The following is a 22,661-nucleotide window of genomic DNA, read 5'->3' on the forward strand; positions in this document are numbered from 1 at the left end:
CCTTAAGCAGTCATTCCTCATTCCCCATGCCCAAGCTAGCCTTTGGCAATCATCAATGTGCTCTCTGTCCTTACGGATTTCTTTGCAGGTAGTTTTGGTTTAGTTTGTCCTGTCACTAGCAGGATAGCTATTTGGCTGATACTTCTTCTAAGAAGAAAACCAAGCTCACTCTTCCAGTTCCTCTGCTTCTTTCCTCCCTTCTCCTCCTCTTCCAAAATCATATTGTAGACTCATATCCCGGGCAGGAAGTCTTGAGGTGCCACTTCTCTAATCAGTCATTTCCTAGTGGTGAGTTTCCAGATCTTTCCAACCCCTTCTTTCCTTAAAAACAAGCTATTTGGTTAAAAAAAAAAAATCATTAACTTGCAATGAGATGTTCCCTAGGAACCATGACTGAGATAAGCTTGGATTTCTCTGCTTCCTGGGATGTGGGATTCATCAGAATTTAATCCACTTAAACATTGAAAAAAAAAAAAAAACACAACTGGAAAACAGTTTTCCTACCTTGGTTCGGAAATATGAGGATCCTGAAAGAGATTCCAAGCCAGGCCCAGAACCATACATAGACCTTCCCAGAAATAGGTGTTCTTGTCTATTTTTAAAACTTCAGTGAACAACTTACCTGACTAAACTATTCTGATACCTGGTAATTCCACTGTCAGGAAGTTCTACTGAACAGAAGACATACCACATTTGCTTGTGGTTTCCTTTACTGACTTCACAGTGCACACAGCTAATCATTCTCTGAATGGTACCCACTCAGGTACTTGAGAATGATGTAAATACCCCAGAAGGCTTCTACAGTCACTGAAGTCCCCAGACTGAGCTGGCATTCTCGGCTCAGATAACAGGCCAGCAGTAGAGACTTGTCTGAAAATCATGCCATGGAGGAAATAGATGCTTGGACTATGTTAATGAGAGTCTAAATTGGTCCACCCCTTCTGGAGAGACATCTGGACGTTATTATTAAAAGTCTTTAAAGTGTGCATTCCTTTCGATGGAAATAAATCCATGTCTATGGACGAACTCTGAATTAATTATCAGAAAGGTTTGCAATGGCTTTTGTATGGCAATGCTCACAGCAGCAATATTTCTAATAGAATAAAGAAGAAAAATGTAAATGCCCTGAAATTCAAGAAGGGAAATTGGTTATATAATTGTATAATAAATTCATATAAGGGAATACCACAAAGCTGTTAAAATAATGATTTTGAAGAATATTTAATAATACCATAGAATGCTTACGATATAAGGTATAAGTGCATCAAGAAGCTTAGGAAATTGCATGGATAGTATGAGTCCAAATCTGGGGGGAAATAGCATAGAAAAAGGGCTTCCTCAATGTCTCAATGGGTAAAGAATCTGCTTGCAAGGCAGGAGACAGAATACATAGTTTTGATCCCTGGGCTGGGAAGATCCCCTGAAGGAGGGCATGGCAACCCACTCCGGTATTCTTGCCTGGAGAACCCCGTGGACTCAGGAGCCTGGTGGGCTAGAGCTCAAAGGGTCGCAAAGAATCAGACACAACTAAGCAACTATAAACACATGCAGCATAGAAAAATTACTAAAAAGAAATACATACACACTCTTTAATGTAAGTTTTATCTATGAGTGAAATAATTTGAGCGTCATTTTGTACTTTCTGTATTTCCTAAATTTTCTACAAGGAATATATATTACTTTATATTCAAATATATTTCTAAAATTACACCATGGAAGCCTAATGAATGTTTTTATATTTTCCTTTTTTGATATATTTTCCTAGCTGATATTTATAAGAATTTTCTCTTATGGCTTATCAAATAAGCCATACTTAAAAAAAGAAACCTAGTATACAATCTAAAATTAAGCAGAATTCAAAAACCTTTTTAAAGAGAGAGACTTGGGCCCACTTCTCCCTCATGCATAAGATGGGAATAACATCTCAATGGGTTTTGAGGAGAACTGAATTAGATATACCATGTGAAGTGTGTGGTATGTTTTAAGTACTTGTGAGTGTTGGTTGTAATTAACTAGGATATTGGCATTTGTGTTATGTTAATCATTCTTCTAGCATCATTCCCCACTGAGAACTCAGTCCACCAGGCCCAGCTAATCAACTGAACAAATGCAATTCAACTCTTGACTCTTGAAGAATTTGCCCTGGGTTCCAAATCAGTGTTGCTTCCCCAGCCCCAAATACCCTCATTTGTAGTGAGCGATTTCCAAGTCAGCAGTGAGCCCTGCTGACATGGAGCCCATCTGAGATATTAAAACTAAGTCCTAGCTGGTCTTCCCAGCACCTGGGCTGCAGCCTCAGGACACAACAGTGACTCCACAGGAGGAAGAACTTACATCTCGTACTGACTCTGCAAGCCACAGATGGCTCGGTGTTTGCTGTAGAAGCGGTTCTCCAGGTCAATCCTGGTCTCACCAATGAGGTCGTCTGTCCCAATCAAGTCATGGTCGTAGATCAGTACGGAGAGCAATGACTCCTTCGGGAACGTGGCCTGGATCTCAAATGACCTGCCGTCCAAGTAGAGGCTTTAGGAATCAATAGCATTTGGCACTGCAGAGAACTTCTTCCTGTTTCACTTTTAGCTTGCCTACAGTCCATTGTTGTTGTTCACTCACTAAGTCATGTCCAACTCTTTGTGACCCCATGGACTGCAGACCACCAGGCTCCCCTGTCCCTCACTATCTCCTGGAGCCTGCTCAAACTCATATCCATTGAGTTGGTGATGCTATCCAAACATCTCATGCTCTGCTGCCCACTTCTTCTCCTGCCTTCAAACTTTCCCAGCATTAGGGTCTTTTCCAGTGTGTTGGCTGTTTGCATCAAGTGGTTAAATATTGGCCTACAGTCCATAGGAACTCACTATGAGCAATCCAATTACTACTTAATGGATATTTATGTAGTTTAATTTTTTACTGAGATGCAAACAATTTCCAACCCTTTTGTCAATTTCCAGTAGACAATCATCTACTCTCTCATGGGTCACATCTTATAGTCTCAGCTAGGGTGACAGCAAGAGGAAGAGCAAAGTCCTTAGATTTTGGTCTCAAACAGGACTGATTTCTAATCTTGATTTTGAATCAGCCACTTCCTGGTTGTAAAACATTGGGAAAATTATTTCAACTCTCTTGGCCTCTCTATATGTACATGAGGATAAATATATCTTCTTTATAATATAGCATAGTGGTTAAATGGGATCTTGTTAATATAAAGCACAGATTTTACTTTCAGGCATTCAACTGGTGCCCAATAAATTGCCATTTCCTCTCCCCTCCATTGTCGATTCATCAGGGGATATCAGCTGGGTTTATTTGAAATGAAAATCCTATTGACAATGGAAAACCATGAAAACATAGATGTGCAGGACCTGGGATGTGTCTCTACAAGATTCTGAGCCCCTTGAGAGCAGAGACCTGCTCTCCTCATCTCTGCATTGTTGGAGCCTGTACTTCAGCTGCAGAAAGCAGACACAGTAAATGTTTGCTTAAATTGTGCAGGATCTCAGAAATCACCATATCCAATCACTTCCTTTTACAGCTAAGGAAACTGAAGTCCAGAGAACACAGGGGACTTGCCTAGGATCACAGATCAGGTCAAACTACGTATCAGTTTCCTTCTCCTAATTCCATGCTCCCTCCACAATCCCACGCCAATGCAGTGTTGAGAGGAATAGGCATGATATCGGATTTCCTGTAACAATGCATTATCTGTTCTACTGAGCATTAGAGAAGGTAATTAAGAATTAAATTGGGAGTGTAGGCCTGCATCTTAGGCAAATGTGTTCTTAAAACACCAGTGTTTCTCCAGCTGTTCCTGACTCTGCTCTGGGACAACACAGGGAGGCCTGGTCTGGGAGCAAGGGACAGAGAGGAGGCAGGAGGAGAGGATACTAGAGGGCCCATTATTTCCCCAGGTGTCCTCAGGCCTGTCTGGGCTGTGGCCTTCAAGGTCAGGCCCACTTAGCCCGACTCTCACTCTCCAGGGTGGTAGGGAGGGCAATCACAGCATAGCCCAGAGCCAATTGACCCTCCCCAGAGAGAAAACTTCAGAGATGCTGGACAGCTCCTTGCCTGTAACTGACTGAGGCAGCCCTAGCAGGCCAGGGCTACAGCTGTGCAGAAAATGATATCATTTCTTCCATCTGAAGACATAGTATTGCCTCCCTGGGTTTCCAAGATTTGGATTTGAAGCTGTAATGGATATTCTAGAGGCATCTCACCAGAAAGCCCCCAGCCACCTCTGAGCTTGGCCATCACCAAGCTGCTGCCACCACGGAAAGACTTATTAAGTGTTTAACTGCCCCTGGCAACCGTGACAGAGGACAGAGGGCAAATGTTCTGATCCATCTTTCAGAATGGTATGCTGTGTGCTCACTGGGTCACCCCTCCTGAATTTTCATTAGTGCTGTCCTTAGGAAAACTACCAAAAGCAGCTCTCTGTGACTGGATTTCCAGTCACTCGGGGGGAAAATTAGACTTAAATGAATGTGGGTGTCAATGTGATATGACCTCTAGATACAAAGTTGGTGTGAGAAAAGAGAATGCATCATGAAATGGGTAAAACCTGAGCCTTATAGAAACATTCAATACTGTGAACCTTCAGAGAAAAGATGTCCCGTTGTTTCTTTGTCCAATTATTCCTTCTTTGTTGATTCATTTGTTCATCTGACATTTATGAGACATCATAATATGTGTCGTGTGTATCAGATGCTGTGGTTATTAAGAAAATGAGGAACTCTCAACTCTTCAGGCGTGTACCCCATCAGGATAATGGGGTCCCCTGAAATCCCACTGAAAAATGACTGAAGGATTGTTTGCCCATTGTTTATTCATTCATTTATTCTACAATTCTACAGACACTCAAAGAGCATCTGCCCTGTGCCATGCTCTGTCCTAGGCACTACGGTTACAGCAAGGTACAGGGTACTTGACCAAGTCCCCATTGGAATGGAGCACCTATTCTAGTGGGGAGACGGGAAACAACCATAAACACATAATAAACACACCAATTCATGCTAGAGGTTATGAAGAAAACTAGGCAGCTCCGGGGCCAGGGCATCAGGGGAGGAGCCTGTGACATCCTCTTATAAAGGTCTCAAAGAGGGGCTCCCCAGACCCCAGGCCAGGCACAAGAGCCCTCCATGGTCCCTGCTGGAACTTTGCAAGAGTGAGCCAGCAGTATCTTTCCCTGAGCAACATCTAACAAAACATCCACACCTGGAGGGCTTCTGGAAGAGGCTCTGAAGTGCCAGAGGTAAGAAGGAATATCCCATCAGCCTCTCTTTTGTTTACCATGGTCATAAATGGAGGTTATAAAACCAGTCTAATTCATGGCACTGTGGAGAGAGCAGCTCATAAAAAGTGACTACAGGGGTGGGGAAAAAAAAAAAAAAGTGACTACAAAGCACTTGGCAAAATGAAGTGCTGGTTACATAAACAGCAGGTAATGGTAAAGGTCATCTCCAGATCAGGGAAGCAAGGGTACGTTTCCCTAGCACATCGTTTTAATCATTCTCTTTAATCTGAACAAGCAAGATCACTTATTGTCTTATTTCCTGGGGAGCAATAACATGTAAGAGGCTGGTTCTGATCAAATGTCAGAAGTTCCAAAGCGACCACAATTGTGTAAATGAATTTAAATGAGATGGATAGAGATTTCATCCCATGGTCCTTGGGACACCGGGGAAAAAAGGAATTAGATACACCTGTGTACATTGCTAAACTGATTATCAAGGTGGAGAGGATGGAAGCTAATGCATTTTGAGTAGCTACTATGCAATGTCATAGACAATGCTGGATGTTTGTCATACTTAATCTTCTAAAGGCGTATGAGGGTCAAGTGTCACTGTTATTGCTCTACGGATCAGAGAGGTTAAGCCATCTGTGTGATGCGGCAAAGAGAAACCCGGGTGTGCTTGACTCCAGAGCTACTGGCAGTCAGGCTCACAAGCACAACCCGTTTAGAAGATAAGTGGGGTGATAGGGATGCTGAAGGGCTTCCCTGGTGGCTCAGCTGGTAAAGAATCCACCCGCAGCGTGGGAGACCTGGGTTCGATCCCTGGGCTGGGAAGATCCCCTGGAGAAAGGAAAGGCCTGGAGGAGGGTTGCTGAGAATTGGAGAATCCGTGGCTCACCTAAACATACACAAATGCAATGCCTTGTAAACACTTTGCAGGAAAACTGGGAGTGCAATTCAATGTTTTGCCTGCAGTGTGCTGCATGCTACATCACTTCAGTCCTGTTTGGCTCTTTGCGACCCCATGGACCATAGCCCACCAGGCTCCTCTGTCCATGGGATTCTCCAGGCAAGAATACTGGAGTGGGTTGCTTTGCCCTTCTCCAGAGGATCTTCCCAACCCAGGGACTGAACCCACATCTCTTAGGTCTATCTCATTTGCAGGCAGGTTCTTTACCACTAGTGCCACCTGGGAAGCCCTAATGAACTGCAAAATGATACGATGCAAAAATCCCTTTGGTAACAGACAAAGACTAAACATCTGGCCCCTTCTCTTCTACTTATGAGTGGTGTGAACTTGAACAAGTTTCTAAACCACTCTGGGCCTCGATTATCTGGTCTGTAAAAAGGAACTCTTTCCAAGGCAGGAGGCTGAACCTGATGATTGTTCAAGGGGCCTCTTACTTCTGAGATCTGGGAAAATCATTATTGGAAAACCAGGGGCGTGAAGATTATGCACAACCAAACTGCTAAAGAGACCAGGGAAAGAATCTGGCCCTTCCCCATGAATATCGGCTTGATTGACTGTTATCCTGAGCAGCAGCCAGCATTTAACCTGCACTGTGTACTCAGACCCACACAGCTCCACACACCAACCCCACCCTCAAAGAAATACCACAGGAGCAAACGCAGAGAGGACAGTGCAATGAGACTCAAATGGCCACTGACCTTCCAAATACTGGGTTCAGTTGTTTAGGGATGTATTTGTCCCGGTCTTTGATTTCAGTTTTGCCAAGCTTGATCACAATGTAGGGATCTGATTTGCCATCTGGATCAGCTGGACTAAGATTAAATGCCTGGAGAAGAGGGAAAAAAAAATCCTTCAGTCCGGTGGTTCTCAACACTGTGCACAGGGACCATCTGGGTATTTTAAAAAACACTGATGCCTGAGTTCTATCCTAAAGAATTGATGCTTTTGAACTGCGGTGTTGGAGAAGACTCTTGAGAGTCCCTTGGACTGCAAGGAGATCCAACCAGTCCATCCTAAAGGAAATCAGTCCTGAATATTCATTGGAGGGACTGATGCTGAAGCTGAAACTCCAATACTTTGGCCACCTGATGCAAATAACTGAGTCATTAAAAAAGACCCTGATGCTGGAAAAGATTGAGGGCAGGAGGAGAAGAGGATGACAGAGGATGAGATGGTTGGATGACATCACCGACTCAATGGACATGAATTTGAGTAAACTCCAGGAGTTGGTGATGGACAGGGAGGCCAGGCGAGCTGCAGTCTATGGGGTCACAAAGAGTCGGAGACGACTAAGTGACTGAACTGAACTGAACTGAGTTCTATCCCCAGATATTTAATTGTTCCTGGACTTTGAGATTTTTTTAGACGTTTCCTAGATGATTCAGCCAAGTTTAAGAATCACTGTTTTAGCCTTTCCACTTGGTTGTTAAAAGTTACCAGCTTTGCTCAAGTCCTGCTTTCCCTGGAGTTGTCTCCCCAGTGGAAAGCACTGGTTGGCACAGAGTAAAGAGGAATCTGCTGGACGAGGAGGCAAAAGGCATGAACCTGAGTTCCAGTTCTAAGTAGTCATGTGATCTTGGACAAAACAAGTCGTCTGTTTGAGATTCATCTGTAAAATTATGGGCTAGACATAAAAGCTTCTCCTAAAACCAGTTGGCTTTGAAACGCATGAGCCCGTCAGTCTTGCATTGAGTGCTGGTCAGCTAAGTAACAACCCATTTCCATCAGGGAGGACCAGAGTAGGGAGATGGTGAGGAAGGATATGGAAAAGATGGAGAAACTTGGGAGTTGAGAGCTAGATAAGAAACAGTCTTATTTTTAGGACTCTGTCCTACAGACAGAAAGGCATCAGCACACAAAGCTATATTTTCAAGGTTGTTCATTAGAATATTATTTAATAACTAAAAATTGTGAACAACTTATATGTCAATTACTTAGGAAAAAACTCAATTCAAAATTGGCCCTTCCCCATTTACTCTCATCACATCGCCCAATTTATTTTTGTTGAAGTTGATTACATCACCAATTTTAATTCTTTATGTGGCAGTTATCTCTAACATTTATCTTGCTTATTTACCTGTCTGTGGTTATTTTTATACCCTCCTAATCCTCATATCATCTCCAACTAGTTATTATCTCCATGAGAGCAAAAGTACTATCTGTCTTGTGCATTACATTATCTCCAGGACTTAAGATAGGGTCTTCCCAATTTTGATGAGTGAATGAATGAATGAATGAATGGATATTATGTTAATTCAGTAAAACACTAGGTGGTTACTATGAGGAATGAAAAAGACCTATATGAAGTCATCTAGAAAAATGTCCAAGGTACATTACTCATGAAAGAAAGAAATAGAAGATCAACATGTAATGCATGAAGTGGGACTCTATTAAATATATACCCGGATGTAGTTGTTCAGTTCAGTTCAGTTCAGTCGCTCAGTCGTGTCCAACTCTTTGCAACCCCATGAAATACAGCACGCCAGGCCTCCCTGTCCATCACCAACTCCCGGAGTTTACTCAAACTCATGCCACTGAGTCAGTGATGCCATCCAGCCATCTCATCCTCTGTCGTCCCCTTCTCCTCCTGCCCCCAATCCCTCCCAGCATCAGGGTCTTTTCCAATGAGTCAACTCTTCACATGAGGTGACCAAAGTACTGGAGTCTCAGCTTCAGCATCAGTCCTTCCAATGAACACCCAGGACTGATCTGCTTTAGGATGGACTGGTTGGATCTCCTTGCAGTCCAAGGGACTCTCAAGAGTCTTCTCCAACACCATAGTTCAAAAGCATCAATTTTTCGGCGCTCAGCTTTCCTCACAGTCCAGCTCTCACATCCATACATGACTACTGGGAAAACCATAGCCTTGACCAGACGGACCTTTGTTGGCAAAGTAATGTCTCTGCTTTCTAATATGCTATCTAGGTTGGTCACAACTTTCCTTCCAAGGAGTAAGCGTCTTAATTTCATGGCTGCAATCACCATCTGCAGTGATTTTGGAGCCCAAAAAAATAAAGTCTGACACTGTTTCCACTGTCTCCCTATCTATTTCCCATGAAGTGATGGGATGTAGTTGTAGACAAGTGTAAATAGATAGAGATGTGTTTGCATAAGAAGAGTATATATGCATAAGAAGGGTAAGCTATGTCTGGGGATGGAATTGCAGAATTGAGGGGATTTTATTTCTTTCTCTATGCAACTTTTAAGTAGTATAATTTTTTACTTCTTTGGTATTTTTATCAAATTAAGAGATTTCAAGATTTAAATTATTTAGTTGATTAAATCAGTGTGAGAAAGTAAATACACTGTTACTAGAAATGTCAAGGAAAACATTTGGCTGTCCATAGTCTATCCTATACCCTAAAACTCAGGGCTGACACTCTCTGACTCTTCATTTGTTCAAGACCTGCTTGTGCTCAAGTTCCAGTCCCAGTCCTCCTTCCTCCATGCTGTTTCCTGAGCAGGAACCTGATCTGCATTCTAGAGGGTACCTGTATATAAATATAGATATACATACACATATACACATACATATGTATACATATAAAAGTGTACTACAGGTATTTGCTAAACGAATACACAAATCATAATCCTTCTCCAGTCTCTGTGGTCCAAAAGATTTCTCCCTCTCCTTCCTCCTATACAGATTCTATGGTCTATTTGATTCATGAGAAAGATGGCAGGGTTTTCTGTAGGGAGGAAAAATAGGTATGGGCAGTAAGTTTTCAACATGCTGCTAAAGAATCAAGCTGTTAAATCAGTTTCTTTGCTTCTGGAATTCTCAGAGCGTTCATTGTGCTAATGAGCTTTATGTATCTCAGGGGTTGGACAGGGGAAATGAATTATTATATGCACAATATTTCCTCAAATTTATTTGAAAGCATGGTCTATTTCCTGAGGAATGCACAATATCTCTCCCAAGACATGAGTGATCTCTTGAACAAAATTTTGAGATTTATCTAAATTCTCCTGTGGCTGAGTGTTTAATATAGACCACTGGCATGGCCAGTAACACTTTACAAGTACTTCTCATCTTTCCAATTAGATTGTGACTTCCTCGAAGGCAAGGACTGTTTTGGTTTTTTTTCCCATCACAACATCCTTAGTGATTAGAACATGCCTCACACGTGGTGGTCATGGTGATGATGGCAGTGCTACTAATAATGAGGGAAACATAAGAACTGCATGGTGGAAAGGGGACATTTCATTCTACCTTAGCATTAAAGAATCATTCACCTTTGTTTTATGTTTCATTTCAGTTTCTTAAAAATATTGTATGCAATGTAAACAAGAAAGTTAATATGCGATAAGATGGCTATAAATCAGCTCCAAGGTCAGGAGATCAATACAAATACATGAACCATGAAAGCTGAGCACAGGGTCACTTTGATCAAGCACCAAATTTGGCCCCAAGCTTCCTGGCAATCAGGCTAAGAGGTTTCACAATGAAGGATCAGTGCCCTCACTATGAGAAAGGAAGCCTAGGGCAGATAATAGTTTTCTTGGAAATACACTGGAAGTGAAATGTCTGACTGCAGCAGAGCAGAGGCATAGTAGGGTGGGAGTGGGAGGCTTGAGCAGCGGCAGCTGCCCTGTTCCGCCCCGGTCCTTTTCACTGGCTGACTTGCCTGGGAGCCTCCTGCTGCAGTGCTACTTGGTTCCCTGCTCAGCTAGCAGCCAACCACAGCGAGCAAACAAAGCCACACAGAGTGGTCCTGTCAGCTTGGGAATGTTCTCACTGAGTGAAAAGCCAGCAAACGTCCATGTTACCAAGCAAACTCTGTTGTTCTTTAGTTGCTAAGTCACATCCGACTCTTTGCAGCCCCGTGGACTGCAGCCCACCAGGCTCCTCTGTCCTTGGGATTTCCCAGGCAAGAACACCAGAGTAGGCTGCCATTTCCTTCTCCAGGGGTTTTCCCAACCCAGGGATTGAACCTGCATCATCTGCATTACAGGTAGACTCTTTACCTGTTGAGCCGTCAGGGAAGCCCAACCAAACTTTATATTCCTTATTAAGGACTGTGTTGTGTTTTCTCAAAATCCCTGTGTCACAGCTATAACCCCTCATGTGACTGTATTTGGAGACAGGGCTTTTAGGGAGCTAATTAAGGTTAAATGAGGTCCTAAGGGTGGTGCCAACAAAGGTCCGTCTGGTCAAGGCTATGGTTTTTCCAGTAGTCATGTATGGATGTGAGAGCTGGACTGTGAGGAAAGCTGAGTGCCAAAAAATTGATGCTTTTGAACTATGGTGTTGGAGAAGACTCTTGAGAGTCCCTTGGACTGCAAGGAGATCCAACCAGTCCATCCTGGAGATCAGTCCTGGGTGTTCATTGGAAAGACTTATGCTGAAGCTGAAACTCCAGTACTTTGGCCACCTCATGTGAAGAGTTGACTCATTGGAAAAGATCCTGATGCTGGGAGGGATTGGGGGCAGGAGGAGAAGGGGACGACAGAGGATGAGATGGCTGGATGGCATCACCGATTCGATGGGCATGAGTCTGAGTATACTCTGGGAGTTGGTGATGGACAGGGAGGCCTGACGTGTTGCAATTCATGGCGTCACAAAGAGTCGGACACGACTGAGTGACTGAACTGACTGACTGACTGAAGGGTGGTGTCCTAAACTGATAGAACCAGTGACCTTACAAGAACAAGAAAACAACATATCTCCTCTCCTCTCTTTGTCTCTCTCCTCTTTGTGTGTGGGTCTCTTTCACCCTCACACACATACACACAGACACACACAAATGCACACACATAGGAAAGGCTTGTGAGGACACAGCAAGAGAGTGGCCATCTACAAGCCAGGAAGATACGCCTTTCCAAAAACCAGCTCTGGTAGCACCTGATCATGGACCTCCAGCTTCCAGAACTGGAGAAAAGGAATGCTGTTTATGTCACCCAGTCTATAATACATTGTTGTGGCAGCTCTTGGGAGATTCCGACAACCCCTCAGAGTAAACGAGGATGCCTCACCGCAACAATGTACACCCTGATCAGGACTTTGACGGGGTGGTTGGGGGGAATCCCTTGCTGGATTCTCAGCTGCCCGCTGTCCTCGAAACTGGAATCCTCCAGGCTTTTGTAGATGCAGAAGGAGCCCTGGAACCACAAAGCACCACCCGTTGAAACAAGATTATGAATGCTCCACTGAAAACCATATAGGGCATAGCGCTGGGAATGAACCACACCCTGGGACCCAGCAGGACTTGGGGTAGCTCTACCCTTGCCCCTGGGTGTCCTTGGACAGTTCATAAAACCTGCCTGCATCTGCACTTCTTCACAGTACACCAGTGAATCGGTGTTGGTACAGCAACACCCTCCTCAGTGGGCTGTTACATGAGAAATAGGAACAGGAGCATCAGATAGGATCCTGAGTGCCTTTTACATGCGAGGTGCTGAGCTAGCATTTTCCCCCATCATCTCATTCCATTCCGACTGCAGTATTTCTATTTTTAGACGCTGCAATCGAGGCTCAGGGAGGTCAAGTACTGCTCAAGATCACGAAGCTAGTTGGTATCACAATGAGGATTTAAAATCCAGGTTGGCAAGCTTCAATGCCCATGCGATTTCCAACACATCACTTTGATATAAAGGGCCCAGGCATGCAGTAGGTTCATAGCCAGTGTCACCTATTACTTTGTGAGGCTGACACCATAGGTCTGCCAGATGAAGGGCTTGTGTTGTTTGATCAGTTTAATCATTCAGCTGGTAGGTTTGTGTCAATCATATGTTTGGGAGGCCAGGGGTGGGGAAAGGAGAGTAAAACTCAGTGATCTTTTTAGGTAATGACTCTGGTTTCTCATGTTCCACAGATTGAGCTCCAGTCCACTTTACTGGCCACAAATAAAATACTTTAAAAGACTAGGGCTAGGTCTTGTGGAATTCTAGAAAGGGAGGGTCTTGCATAGAGATCAAGGATTTTCCTTACACACATTGCACACCACAGTCCCACAGAATTAAGTTATATCTGATATTTATAGACAGGAGAGCCAAATAAAAGAGTTAGCTTTGGAACCTGCCTTAAACTTTCCTATGACTCGGTCTCCATCGAGGCCTTGGTCATCTTCCACAGACTTGCCTCTGAGCAGATCAAAGGTTTTCACCCAGTCTTCAAAATTGTTGAATTCACTCTCGAGATCCCCATCATATATCTTTAGGAAGAAGGGAGGAGAGAATGCTTAGAGGAAGCAAAGCCCAAGATTGATTTAATGAATAAATGCCAAGATTCTCCAAAACCAGTCTTCCTATACACACCTTGGAAAAATCTAAGAGGGACAGTTAATTTATCTTTAGCAAAATAAGAAATATGATTGACTTGACATTCCTAGAACCAGCTACCACTCTAAAATGTACAAAACATTTCTGATAAACTTTCAAATTCTAAGAAGTATAGCTAAACCAAAGTTTTTTTTAAATGTAATATATAAGTATAAATGTAATATATAAGTATATGTGGCAAAACTTTTTATAGCTAATTGATGTCACTGATTGTCAGATACAGACTGCCATATTTTGAGGATATTCAAATTAAAAACTGTTCATTAAACATTTCATTCTTAATGCATATAAAGTGATGGAATATTTGCTTTTATTATAATGCATATAGCCGTGAATTTTCCAAGTAGAAAATCACATGTATATTTTAGAAATGGAAAACTGAATTGAGTTTTTGGTTTAGTAATATACTTAGATCACTTCTTCAAATTTCCCATCAAAATAACTTAGCTAAATTCAGTATCTAGGTACATAATTTTCATACTCCCAATTTTCATATCCGTCAATTTGCCTCTAGCTAACAACCTCTGGCTAATGTTAGGATTGGTCTGATGGAGCTGACTTTAGTAAGAGCTAAAACTCTTGCTATTTCGAGTCTGTGCACATCTGCATGATGATGTCAAGCCCCAAGAAGCGATCCTAGGGGAACTCACACACTGTAAATTACGTTGCTGGATCCAGGCTAGCCAATATAAATTATGCCCCTTCTCAATATGGGCATGCAGAAAACGGAAAAAGAACAAGCTCTACTGTCTTGGCTTGCATGCTCGTCAGTTTGTTGCTTTGAATCAGTGATGATAACAAAGACAAAGCAAGTTAGTTCAGACAAAGGCATTCCGAAGTTGGCTGAAGGACTAAAAGAACCCCCCTCTGAGTTTCCCACCCTAACCATGGCCAAGATGGCTGTGTCCACACACCTGCAAGACGGCCAGGTTGGGCATTTCATCTTCTTTGGGTTTTTTCTTGAGTATTTTGTCTTTCTTCTTCTTCGGGCTGTCTATATTTACCACTACCTCATCTGGTTTCGCCTCTGTGGATATTTAGCGGAAATGGTTAGACTTCTTGTGGCTGTTTAGATGAGAAGAGACAAGGTCAAGCTCCTCTTTTCCTTTGCTCTGGCATGTGTCATGACCCTTCTTTTAAAAAAGGAATAGAGAGACTCCCCTGGTGGCCCAGTCGTTAAGCAGGGGGCACAGGTTCCATCCCTGATTGGGGAACTAAGATTTCCCCATGTTCTGTGGCACAGCAAAAAAAGAGAAGAAGAAAAAGAAGAAATTGTAACATTTCGTTGCAGGATTTCTGCCCTGAGTCCTTCAGACCAGGCACTGCAGGAGCGGAGGAGATTGCACTCAAGTAGCAGGGCGATGTCAGCAGACGCCTGGGGCTAGCAATGTGCTGGCCTTCCTGCCATGTGCAAGAACTCATTACACTAGGCACAGAGAGGGTGAGTAATTTGCCCAGTCACCCAACTAGTAAATAACAGACCCAGGATAAAGTGACACCCAAGCTTGAGATACATTCCCCCTCAGATCTCTTTAGGACCTTGAGAATTGTCTAGTTCAACAACCTCAGTCTCAGGACTTCTCTGGGTGGTCCAGTGGCTAAGACTGCTCTCCAGCGCAGGAGGCCTGGGTTTGATCCCTGGCTGGGGAACTAGATCCCGTATACTACAACTTTAAAAAATAGCCCACATGCCACAACGAAGACCAAAGATCCTGCATGCTGCAACTAAGACCTGGTGTAGCCTAATAAAATAAATAAAAATAATAACTATTTTTTAAAAATCTTCAAACTCAAATAGGTTAATAGTCTTACACAAAGTCACAACTGTACTTTGAGAGATTATTTGGTAATTTTTTAGGAGCAGGTTCTGGAGAAAAACCACCTGAGACAGACTTCCAGCTCTGATATTTTCTAGCCATATAAACTTCAGCAAGTGACTCAACCTTCGTACTTTCCGTTTTACTATCTATCTGCAAACCAAGATACTATTGCTTATGTCCTGGGGCTGGTCTTGGAATTAAATAGGCTAATAGGAGTGGCCTGAGGAACTGAAATTGACTCTGGTCTTCTTACTTTTGTATTACCTGAAACAGCTCTTGGTGTTTCTGTTGTTTTAGGCCCAGACCTACTGTTGGCTTACATCAAGTCATTTCAAATCCCAGGGCTGTTTCATTTGAGCTTCTGCCAAACCAGCTCTATCCAATCCTTGTCAGCTGAGTTTTGGAACCTAAATCCAGGCCACCTCTATTAAAGTTTATCATGTTGGTTTTGGCCTGCCATCTCAGTTTGTTCCTATTTTTACTCTGCTGTTTCTACATTAAGACTTTAGGGTAGAGATTTGAGCCAACGGGTCGACTTCAGCACTGAACTGAACTCAGGAGGCCTGGGCTCCTGGGATCTGGTTCCTGTCCAGCTCAAATCAGCTACACAAGCTCTTTAAAGTGCTGTCATCTTCCTAGGATTATTTCCTCACTTGGGAAATGAGGGCGTTGGGCTCCAAGGTTGCTCTCATGGCTCCCATTTTATCATTTTCTCACTCAAATGGCTTTGTGCTGCATTTACAAGTCCCCAGAACAGCCACTCACCTGTGTTGCCTTTTTGTTCCTTGGAATTGCTCTCCTTTTCCTTTGAGAAAAGAGGGAAACAAGATGATGACACTCTCACATCTCATTTATTAACCCAGACTGCTAACAATTCTCATTGAATTATCTCAGCCCTCAGCATTTTAAAAGAATGTCAAATGGTCCTTAGTAGCCCCCAAAGGAAGCCTCACTGTAAAGGCCTAGGACTTAAGTGCAGGGAGACGCCCTGCCTTAGAGAAGAGGTGCCCACACATCCAGGACCACGGCCACCAAGCTTGTTGACGTCCTTGTCCTCTAGATGCAGTCTCCTCTCAGCCGCTGGAAAAGCAACCCCTCTCCCGGCTATTCCTCCTCATCCCTGGAGCATCACCCCGATCTGCATCTGTGAGTTTCCCCGCTGACATTTTGGGTTGCTGGGTTTATGCTGGGATTGCGGCGCTTAACAGGGAAAGAGGAAGGGGCTGCACACTCACCCAAAGTGCTAGTGCCCACTCCAGCGAAAGGAGGGGGTTTAGAGGCAGGGACTAACATTTGGTTGGTTATTTATTTAACTGTATATCAATATTCATGGATAGTCCTAGATGAAGAAACATGATCCATGTGTCTTTTTGAGTTATGTTTTTCTTAGGGTATATGCCCCATAGTGGGACTTCTGGGTCATATGGTAGTTGTATGTTTAGTTTTTTAAAGGAACCTCCATACCATTGCAGCACTATTTACAATAGCCAGGACATGGCTAACTGCCCATCGACTGAAGAATCAATAGAGAAGAAAATGGTACATATATACATATTACTCAGTCACAAAAAAGAATGAAATTGAGTCAGTTGAAGTGATGTGAATGAACCTAGAATCTGTCATACAGAGTGAAGTAAGTCAGAAAGAGAAAAACAATCACATATTAAAGTATATATATGGGCTTCCCTGGTGGCTCAGATGGTAAAGAATCTGCCTGCAATGCAGGAGGCCTGGGTTCGATCTCTGGATTAGGAAGATGCCATGGAGAAGGGAATGGCTACCCACTCCAGTATTCTGGCCTGGAGATTTCCATGGGCTGTATAGTCCATGGGGTTGCAAAGAGTTGGACACACCTATATATATAAGACTTCCCGGCAGGCTCAGTGGTAAAGAGCCCACCTGCAAATGCAGGAGATGCAGGTTTGGTCCCTGGGTTGGGAAGATCCCCTGAAGAAGGAAATGGCAACCCACTCCAGTATTCTTGCCTGGGAAAGCCAATGGACAGAGGAGTCTGGCGGGCTACAGTCCATAGGGTCGCAAGAGTTGGACAAGACTTAATGACAAAACAACATCAACCCATGCAAATGGAATCTAGAAAAACGGTACTGATGAGCCTATTTGAAGGGCAGGAATACAGAAAATGGACTTGTAGACATGGTGCAGGAAGTTGGCGGGGGGTGGGGGGTACGAACTGAGAGAGTAGCATTAACACCTGTACACTACCACACGTAAAACAGAGTTAGCTAGCAGGAGGCCGCTGAGCAACACAGGGAGCTCCGCTCAGTGCTTTGTGATGACCTACAGGGGTGGGATGGGGAGGGCGGGAGGGAGGTTCAAGAGGGAGGGAATGTATGCATACATATAGCTGATTAAGCAAGTTTGAGCAAGCTCCAGGAGATGGTGAAGGACAGGGAAGCCTGGGGTGCTGCAGTCCGTGGGGTTGCAAAGTCGGATGTGACTGAGCGACTGAATGAGAACAACATAGCTGACTGACGCTGCTACAGAGCAGAAACTAAAACTGCGTTGTAAAGCAATTATACTCTAAAAAAAAAATGGGAAAAAAAGAAATACGGTCTTTCCAAATAAAGAATCAGAAGAGTTTCTATTCAATAGAATATGATGATAACATCAGAATAACTTTCTTTTCCATTTTTACTCAAGGATGAGAAGTCTTACCAAATTCAGCCACTGAGCTTTTGCCTAAATCTCCAGACCCACTCCCTACTGGTTCTCTGACTTTATAACTCAATTCCTTTCTTATTCCAGGTGCATGAGGCTCTGCTGATTATTGCCATTTGCTAAGGCCAGGACCCCAGCCTTTACTTTGATAGTTTCCCCTATGAACTTAGACTCCAGCTGGAGAATGTTTTAACTCGGGTGTCTCCAGGTGAACCTGAAGCCCCTTCACTGATGCCCACCTGTCTAGAGACCCCATTTCTCCTGGCTGAACCTCCCTGAGGTGGGCAGATTCTCTGGATGCCAAGATAGACATCACATCCTGCCAGCATTTACAGCAGAGCCTGTGTCCTAGGGCCAGCTCCAGCCAGACAGTAAGGAGTTTGCAGTTCTGGACCCTGGTCCTTCCAGGCTTGTACCCTTCAGCAGTTAATGGAACCAGACCCAAGTAGAGCCTACCTAGAGTGGAACTGAAAAGAGGGACTAATGCAGGATTTTAGAGGGGGGTGGCAAAGGGTGTTGTGTGTTTATCGAGGCATGTGACTCTCACAGCCAAGAAAGAACCCACCTTCTGTGCTTTCTTCAGGGAGGCATAGTATTTTGACCACCAGTCAATGACATTTTCAGCCGATTCATCAGCGATGGTCCTCTTTCTCCTTTTAGTAGACCTCCGGGAAGGTTTCCTGGGGTCCTGTCAAAGAATGAGGGATGGATTATTAGTTTGGTGGCAAGAATCTGCGTGCTGGTGGCTGAGCAGTTTACTAAGGAAGAGGATGCATGGGTACCCTCAGGAGATGGATGGAGGTGTCAGCAGGTTTTATGATTACAGCTCCCGGTTCCCCCTTAATAAATAAAAGTTTAATAATCTGTCATCCATTCATTTGGCATTTATTGAGTAGTTATGAGATATATATCATGGTTGATATGGGAATCTAACGGTTAGACACAATCCCCACCTTTGAGAAGTTTTGACTTGAGTGGAAGAGACAAGCAAGCTACATGATACAATGTGGTATAGTAGTAAGTGAATGAACTTCTAAACACAATATAAACAAAAATAGAAATTTTGTGATTCTTGGTTTCCTCAGCTAGGAACAATGATACCTGCTCACTTCACTGTCATGAGGATTAAGTGGCCTAATGTAGATAATCCACCTTTAGCATCATATCTGATTGGAACTGGTGCAAATAAATGACACCGACAACACAAGTGACTGGGAGATGGAGAGGCAGTGTGATGTGTATACGGCAGGAAGTGGGCATTTAGGGAGAAGACCGCTAGTTGTGTCAATGCAGATTCATCGTGACATCGTACACATCATTTGTTTGCTCTCATCTCCTGGCTACCTACGATGTGCCAGGCATCCTATCTGGTACAGGGGATCCAAAGATATATACCTATATATATTTTAAATTTATTTATTTTTCATTGAAAGATAATTGCTTTAAAGAATTTTGTTGTTTTCTGTCAAACCTCAACATGATAGAGATATTTTTTAAAATCATCTTCAAACTGGTGAAACCCAGTTTTATGGTGGTAAAAACACTTCAACTGAGATTTGTAACACCAAGCGGCAGGTACAGTGCTGGTGGGACAGAGAGAAACCTGTGGGTTGTCAGAGAGTCACATTGAGCCTGGATAAGATGGGAAGAGCCTGAGAAAATATCAATTCATCTATCTCACTCTGCCTCTCATTTCAGCTTTTACCATTTGCTGGGTAGGCCCTCTCTTAGGACTTTCTCAAAACTGCATTCTTCTTTGAGTCAATTGGTAGGTACACAAGGATTTTGCATTCAAAATTATGTCTTAAAATATTACTCCTGTCCCCGCTTTATGGTCTTGTATACTTATCCATTTCCCCTTACAGAATCTCAGCCAACTGAAAATAAGTCTCATTTCTATTTAGAATCCAGAAGACACATCTTTTTGGTCCCATGAGATGTTATACAAAGTAGGTTGTAGGTTCAAAATATTTGTGGAATAAGCCTAGATAAGGAAATCATTTTCTTTCCAAGCCAATGAGTAGAGAAGTATTTCTGTTCAATTAAATACAATGTCACATTTGACTAACACTTTAATTCCATATACACTGACTTATCTGATTCTATGGCAATGCCATGAAGTGGGTATCAGTGTCTCCATTTTACAGATGAAGAAACTAATGCTCAGAAATGTGAAGTTGCTTGCTGTGGTCACATAACTAATAGGTGGGAGGATTAGTATCTACAACCTTGTCAGCAAACTCTAATGTGCCTTGTAAATATGAAGACGGATGACATTCTGACCTTAGCTTTTCCATCTTTTGGTGGCTCCTGGGATGCAGGTTTGTGTTCTGGCTCCAGCATAGGGGACGAGTCAGGGATGTCAATCAGGTTGGTTGCCTGAACCTGGGCTGAGTCAGGTACCACTGTGGGAGGCAGCTCAATGTCCACAAAGACATGAGCTTTTGGTTGCTCCTGAGCAGAGCTGAGGGTTTCAGAGGGCTCAGTGGCAACTGATGAATCTGAAATATCTGAAGTGAAAGGACACTGGATCAGGCAACTGGGCTACAATCAATACAGGGTGATCATTTCAAGGATGCGGTACTGACAATCAGACAGTTCAGGATTCAAATATGACAAGTTCCTAACAACTCTGAGCCTCACTTTCCCATATTTATAAAAGGACTGTAAACATATTCATGTCTTTGGGCAATAAATGAGATCATGATGTAATGTGTCTGGGGCACAACTGGTCATCAACAAATGATTGTACTTATTATTGATCCCTCAGAGTAATTTTAAATGACCGTGGTTGTAGGAGTCATGTTTATCAAGATGTAGTGGACAGGTCCTCTGTGTTGATTGCCCTTTCCCACTGTGTTAACCAGGGGAAACCTTAGAAACTCTAGAGGTCTGTGAACTCCTGAAGTGTTGGCAGAACTCTGGCCACAGAAGTCCATGTGCATAATAGGTAACCTGATATAGACTGGTGTATACTTGAATAGACTGGCATAGACGAGTGTAGACTGATGTAAACCAGTACTGCTCTCTGGAGCACACTCCGAAAGTACTTAATAAAATTACATGTATTCATCTCCTGGGAGCCAGTAATCTCACTCCTACACAGGACTCTCCCTCAGTGAACACACACAGGATGTTCATCACAATACTGCGGAAGTGGGGAGCTGGAGGCAGCCCAGTGGTCCAATATGAGGGGATAATGAAACCATTGTAGGGTAGATGCACCAGATCAGGGTAACAAGTGAAAGTAACCATAGCAACATGGATAGATCTTAAAACATAGCTTTGAGGGATGAAAGTGGAAAACCAAGTGAATATTATAGTATCATATAATATATGTTAATTAAATAGATTTAGATTTCACAAGCATCAGCAGTGGGGGGCATGCAGTGGGGAGGAGACTAGGAATAAAGCATGCAGGAGCCGGTGAATGTAATGAGACAGCAGTCTTGCAGAGACAAGTGATGACTATACAGCAAGAACCACATCACCCAATGAACTCGACCCGCACCTGGATCCCAAACAGAATAAGTTCCAATATCATCGAGCAAAGAAAATGTCAGGGAGTAGGGGCAAGAGGGAGGAGGGCATGGCAGCCCACTCCAGTCTTCCTGCCTGGAAAACCCCATGGACAGAGGAGCCTGGCGGGCTACAGTCCACGGGGTCCCAAAGAGTTGGACACTACTAAAGTGACTTAGCACTCACACAAGCAGGGGCAGAAGGGAGCTCCAGTCACAAAGAACCCTTCTTAGAAGAGGTGACCCTGATGTCAGGCTTCAGGTCAGAACTTGGCAGCTAAGAAGCAAAGGGGACCACAGGAGCAAATTCTTCAGAAAGATCCATTTGACCTTGGGGCATTTGTTTTGTGCTGGGGTCCCGAGTAGGCACCTGCGGGTACCACAACTTTGTAGCCTGCAGTTCCAAGATCTAGAATCTTCCTACCTTTCTCAACTTGGGCTCTGTCCACCTGTGAGGTGAGGCTGAGGGGCTCCCTGGATTTGCACAAAAACTGTTTCAAGCAGTTGATGGTGTAAGTGCCCACCAGGGTGCTCCTCCCGAAGGCTCTCCAGTCCACCACGCAGATGCTCAGGGGCGGGTGTAGAAGCTCATTCTCAGGCAGTTCCTGCAGGGAGAGATGAGGATGAAGTGGGGTACAACCCGAGCTGACCTGTCTGGGAGCAAGACCAAAGCCAACCAGGCACCCATCCTTCCTCTGAGCCTGCCTTGCCCTATCCCTCCGGGCCATGCCTGCAGCTGGCCGGAGTCTGAAACACTGTCTTCTCAAGTCAGGGAGTCATTATGCAACATATAAGGGATGGCACTAATAATTCAACCCACAAATAAATTGCAAAAATCACACACTCCCCAAGTCTCTATGGCAGTCGTCTTCAATCCTCTTATTTCGTCATTATCTATACAAACTCTCATCTCAGAGAAACACGGATCCACTATATAAAACAGATGAGAGTTGAGCCACTAAAGATGGAACTGAGGGGCCAGTGCCCCATCCGTTTCTTTACCCTGGTGACCTCCCCCACCCCGGGCTCAACACAGCCTGGTGTGGAAGGTTCGCAAACACAGTACACATTCTTTAACTCTAGTCATGACTCAGATAGTAAAGAATCTGCCTGTAATGCAGGAGACCTGGGTTCGATCCCTGGGTCGAGAAGATCCCCTGGAG

At 43.7% G+C, this 22,661-nt stretch overlaps 1 protein-coding gene across 3 annotated transcripts in view; it reads right to left on the minus strand.

The window, feature by feature from the left end:
- Positions 1-22,661, minus strand: part of FER1L6 (fer-1 like family member 6) — a 162,214-nt gene that overhangs the window by 24,629 nt on the left and 114,924 nt on the right. For all 3 annotated transcript variants that reach the window (XM_043880377.1, XM_043880375.1, XM_043880376.1), the window contains 9 exons: positions 21,923-22,103; positions 20,264-20,490; positions 18,546-18,668; positions 16,067-16,106; positions 14,396-14,508; positions 13,223-13,354; positions 12,177-12,302; positions 6,899-7,026; positions 2,335-2,505 (listed from right to left, as the gene is read on the minus strand). In XM_043880377.1, coding sequence (XP_043736312.1) covers positions 2,335-2,505; positions 6,899-7,026; positions 12,177-12,302; positions 13,223-13,354; positions 14,396-14,508; positions 16,067-16,106; positions 18,546-18,668; positions 20,264-20,490; positions 21,923-22,103 — 1,241 coding nt within the window. The remainder of the gene's footprint in view (positions 1-2,334; positions 2,506-6,898; positions 7,027-12,176; positions 12,303-13,222; positions 13,355-14,395; positions 14,509-16,066; positions 16,107-18,545; positions 18,669-20,263; positions 20,491-21,922; positions 22,104-22,661) is intronic.

The sequence above is a fragment of the Cervus elaphus genome, chromosome 21, assembly GCF_910594005.1.
Source record: "Cervus elaphus chromosome 21, mCerEla1.1, whole genome shotgun sequence".
In the NCBI taxonomy this organism is placed as follows: Eukaryota; Metazoa; Chordata; class Mammalia; order Artiodactyla; family Cervidae; genus Cervus; species Cervus elaphus.